Source organism: Apis dorsata, unplaced genomic scaffold, assembly GCF_000469605.1.
Source record: "Apis dorsata unplaced genomic scaffold, Apis dorsata 1.3 scaffold_40, whole genome shotgun sequence".
Classification (NCBI taxonomy): domain Eukaryota; kingdom Metazoa; phylum Arthropoda; class Insecta; order Hymenoptera; family Apidae; genus Apis; species Apis dorsata.
The window spans coordinates 46,062-50,988 of NW_006263342.1; the positions used below are offsets into that span (position 1 = coordinate 46,062).

A 4,927-nucleotide genomic window follows, 5' to 3' on the forward strand; every position below is an offset into this window, starting at 1 on the left:
AAGATATCTTCCAGAATTTCAAGAGATCAGATCAAAACATGATTTTTTTTCTATTTGTCAAACACCTACATTAGCTTGTGAAGTAACTTTACAACCTATAAAACGATTTGATTTAGATGCTAGTATTATCTTTTCTGATATCTTAGTTATTCCACAAGCAATGGGTTTAACTGTTGAAATGATTCCTGGAATGGTTTGTTTTTTAATTTATATATATTTAAAAAAAGATTTTTATAATTTTATATCAAAAGAAAATCTTTATTAAAAAAAATGTAAATATAATAAATTTTAAATTTATTATATTTTATTATTAAAATTATTATATTTATTATATTTTTTTTATTAAAATTATATTTTATTAAAATTTTAAATTTTATTATAAAATACAGGGACCAGTTTTACCCAAACCATTAAAGGATCCAAAGGATTTGGTTAGATTAATTCAACCAAATGTAGAAAAGGATTTAAAATATGTAAGAGATGCTATAACTTTAACAAGATATAAACTAGAAGGAAAAGTACCCTTAATTGGATTTACAGGTGCAGCAGTGAGTAAAATAATTTTTATATGATTTATATTATGATTTTTAAAGAAAAAGAATATATCATTGTAAATTCTTTATATTTTATGTTGTAAAACAAATTTTTAGTAGTATTCATATTTGTGAATTATTAGTGGACGTTAATGAGCTACATGATCCAAGGTGGAGGTAGTTCCACAATGATAAGGGCACGAGAATGGTTATATAAATACCCAAATGACTCTCATAAACTTTTACAACTTATTACAAATGTCATAATAGATTATCTTGTAATGCAAGTAAAAGCTGGAGCACAGGTATTAATTCTTTTTTATTAACATAAATTTTATATTATTTTATATATTATTATTTTTAAAAATAAAAAAATATATAATTATATTCATTATAAATTAATATAAAAATAAAATAAAATATAGTAATACTTCCATAAATGATAGGTTGTGTAACCTAATAAAACCTAATAAAATTGTAAACTAATTTTTTCTTATAGTTATTGCAAGTATTTGAAAGTCATAGTGATTTCCTCAATGATGAATTATTTGAAAATTATTCACTTAAATATTTAAAACAAATTAGTGAGAAAGTCAGACAGCGTCTAAAAGAAGAAAATATTCCTGAAGTACCAATGGTAAATAAAATAAATATTACAATATATTTATTTTATTTTAAATTGCTAAAAATAGAACAAATTTTAGATTGCTTTCCCTAAAGGTGCAACTATAAATTCCTTGGAAATGTTAGCAAAATCTAAAACTTATGAAGTATTAGGTTTAGATTGGACAATTGATCCTATAGAAGCAAGAAAAAAATTTGGTTCTGAAATTATTTTGCAAGGAAATTTTGATCCATGTGCACTATATGGTTCTGAGGTTTATAATATAATAATATTATATTTATAAAATTATAATAATTTAAAATGATTCGTACATAATTATTTTTAGTTTTTATTTATTTTCGTTATTAAATTAATCAATTTTTTTTTATAGCAAGAAATAATCAGTCGTGCACAAGATATGGCATTGAAATTTGGTAAAATTCGATATATAGCAAATTTGGGACATGGAATTTTACCAGATACACCAATCACATCAGTTACTGCTTTTATCAAAGGAATTCATTCAATATAATTTATTTGCTTGTGTATTTATTATAAAATTTGTAATAAAATACTATTAATATATTTATATTTTATTATATTAATTAACATATTTAGATAGTTATATTATTATTATATTAATTATATTAAAAATAAAATATACATATCTTTAAGAAGATTTTATTTTATGAGAAATCTATTGACAAAATTGAAATTGGATAATAAAATTCCTAATATTTAAAATATTTTCGATTTTGAAGAATATAGAAAATATTTAATAATATTGATAATTTGTGATTTTATGATAAATATAGAAACTTGTATTTTATTGTATTCTACATATTTTATATATGGAATAGAAATATCAACAAGTCTTACATAATCAAAAATTCACTTAGAATTCTCTAATTTTAATTTTAATTGTATAATAATCTATCATTGAGCGAAATTTTTATTTTGTTTAAATATTTTGTGTTAATAGGTATAAAATAGTATAAAATAAATTCAAAAATTAAATTAATGAAAAACTATATGATGAAAAGAAAAAATATATATATATATATTATTACTATTATAAAATTAAATAAATGTAAAATTATTTTTTCTATTTCATATTTAAAATTTAAATAACTTCTTACATATTGCTTGGATTTAATGAAACAAATCAAAAAAAACAAATTAGATATAAATAAAACAATATAATTAAAATCTATGAAAAACAAAATTGAATTCATTATATTGTATATATTAAAATATTTGTATTGATTGTATTGATATATATTTAGAAAATATTATAAAAATATTTAAAATCTTTTCAAATAAAATAAATCAAGATTAAATTTTAGAAAAGAACAAAAATTATTTAAATTTTTATATTTTTATAGATTTTGACGTGCGGAATTTTAAGATGATTATTTTAATTATCAGAATCTAATAGTTAAAAAATTATTTTATATATAATTATTAATTAACATCAATTATTGATCATTAATTGATCCAAGCGAATTTATAATTTAAGGGAAGTTACAAGTTTTTCGAATCATTATCAACAATATACAATATTTCTAAATTCTACTTATTCAATCAGTAATCACATTTAATAATTAAACGAGATTATGAATTTTATATAATATAATAATATAATTGATGTGTAACTATAAAACTGTGAATTTTTAAGAATTTTTTATATGACATATTGGATTTTTATTAATTTGATTGGATGCGCATCGGCGCGTAAAATTCAAATTATAGTTAAAAAATTTGGTTATCATATTTATATTCTTCATACTATCTGGACAATAGAATCAATAATTGTTAAATTAAATAAAAAATTCAAATTGTGTTATAATCTATAATTAATTTAGATTAAGTCATAATTGATCATTTTATATAAAAAACGAAATTAAAATCTAATTTAAGAAACTGGATTAGATATGAGAAAAAAAAATAATATTATGGCTGTGATATGTTGTTTATGCAAATATTTATAACAATATAGTTTTCATTGAATAAATAGCTACATATATTATAAGTATTAATTGTATTATATGGAATTCTTTGATTGAAAAATAATTTAAATTTAAATCACGTATTGATGCTTCTATTCTCCAAGCGGATTGGATAAAAATTTAATATAATATCACATAACTTATGAATATTCGTACCGTATGAAGTTTTGTATTATAAAAATATGAAACTTTGAATGTAAATAATTTTTAAATTATTAAATTTCAATAATTAAAGTATTTTCAAATTGCATCAAAATCGATAAATACATAAAAAAAATTCTAATATCCAAAAAGTTTATAATATTTCTAAAATTTAGCTTAAAACAAAAAAATGAATTCAATTCGATAAATAATTTTTTATAATGTATTTTGATATTTTAATACCGATAATTCGTCAACCAATAACTATAATATATTTATTATATATTTGATTTGTTTTTCTGTTTATTTCTTTAAACAAATTATAATATCTAATTTAACCAAGTTTTCTAGTCACTATGCAGAATAGCGCTTGCGCATTAAACTAAATTTACAATATATGAAATTTCTCATCTAACTCTACCCCCACAATATTCCCAGTCGGAATCCGTGGATCTATTCGGGTGACCCCCGTCTCGATTAGCAGTTTGCGCAAGCGCAACCAGCTCTTCTGGTTAGAGTGTCCATTTTGATCACATGTGAGTATCTCCAGTCTGTTCTCTCTTTTTCACGGTGAATTTAGCTGATCGACTTGTGATCACTTGAACAAGTTTGTAAAACGTGCATTGAAAAGTCTCGAGAATAAAGAACAACAATATTTAAGACCAATTTATATCCGTGATTTCTTTAATATATTCCGACAATCGGCAATTTCGACGACGAACTACATACAATCCTTTTCGCGCCATCTTCTTAAGGAAAACGGTCAAAAAACCGTAGTAAACTCGTACTCGAAGGTAATTCGACTTTCATGAGACTGTTCAATTAATTTTTCACAAAGAAGCTTTAACATTGAGAGAACTGTCAGCCAAGTTGAATCTTTGGTTAGATTATGCTTGCACAACGTGTTCAATATCTCTTTCAGTTTTGCAAAAGCTTTTCGAAATATTTTGTGTTTTAAATTTATTTTATAAATGTTTCTTGAAATTAATTATTTATTTACTTAATGTTCGAATTTTATTTCATTTTTATTTGTGATAATTTGAAAATCTTTGATTTTTTTACAATTTTAAAAACATTCTAACAATGAAACATGTTTCATAATATTTCAAATAATTTTTTAATATGTTATTAAATTTATTATTTATAATTTAAAATTGTATTATATATTAAATATATCATTATGATTATTTTAAATAAGTAAAAATAAAACATTCTAAATATTAATATTTCAAAGCATATTGTGATATGTAGTTCTGTTTTCATTAGAAATTTATATTATATTACTTTATAGTAGTTTTTTCAATTTTTCGTAAAACATATTGGAATATTATATTATATGTAGTAGGTATTTTAAAAAAGTTTTTAAAAGATATTTAAACTCGGATATATATATTTATATTTACATTTGAAATATTAATTTTAACAATTTTTATTAATATTTTGTCATAAATTAAATTTTTTCTAAATTATAAAGATAAATTATATTTTATTCATTTTTTGACTTTTAACATTTATAAAATTTGAATATGATATCTTTAAATAATTATAAAATTTAATAATAATAATATTAATAAATTTTTAATTCTTATTTAAAAACAATATATTTTGATTTTTCAAGCAATTATTATCAAGAAAATAAA

The 4,927-nt window shown here is 20.1% G+C and overlaps 2 protein-coding genes across 4 annotated transcripts in view; both read left to right on the top strand.

Moving 5' to 3' along the window:
- Window positions 1-1,726, top strand: part of LOC102679973 (uroporphyrinogen decarboxylase) — a 1,931-nt gene extending 205 nt beyond the window's left edge. For both annotated transcript variants that reach the window (XM_006608566.2, XM_006608565.2), the window contains 6 exons: window positions 1-193; window positions 390-548; window positions 677-838; window positions 1,033-1,170; window positions 1,238-1,411; window positions 1,529-1,726. The exon at window positions 1-193 ends at the window's left edge or, in 1 of these variants, runs on beyond it. In XM_006608566.2, coding sequence (XP_006608629.1) covers window positions 1-193; window positions 390-548; window positions 677-838; window positions 1,033-1,170; window positions 1,238-1,411; window positions 1,529-1,669 — 967 coding nt within the window. In that variant the 3' untranslated portion in view covers window positions 1,670-1,726. The remainder of the gene's footprint in view (window positions 194-389; window positions 549-676; window positions 839-1,032; window positions 1,171-1,237; window positions 1,412-1,528) is intronic.
- Window positions 1,727-3,703: 1,977 nt separating this feature from the next.
- LOC102680199 (eukaryotic translation initiation factor 5A) overlaps window positions 3,704-4,927 on the top strand; it is a 4,170-nt gene continuing 2,946 nt past the window's right edge. Inside the window, exon 1 of one of the 2 annotated variants that reach the window (XM_006608568.2) lies at window positions 3,704-3,823. The gene's annotated coding sequence lies outside the window, so the exon portion shown is untranslated. Of the gene's footprint in view, window positions 4,082-4,927 lie in introns of both variants that reach the window. The other variant, XM_006608567.2, reaches the window with a different exon arrangement.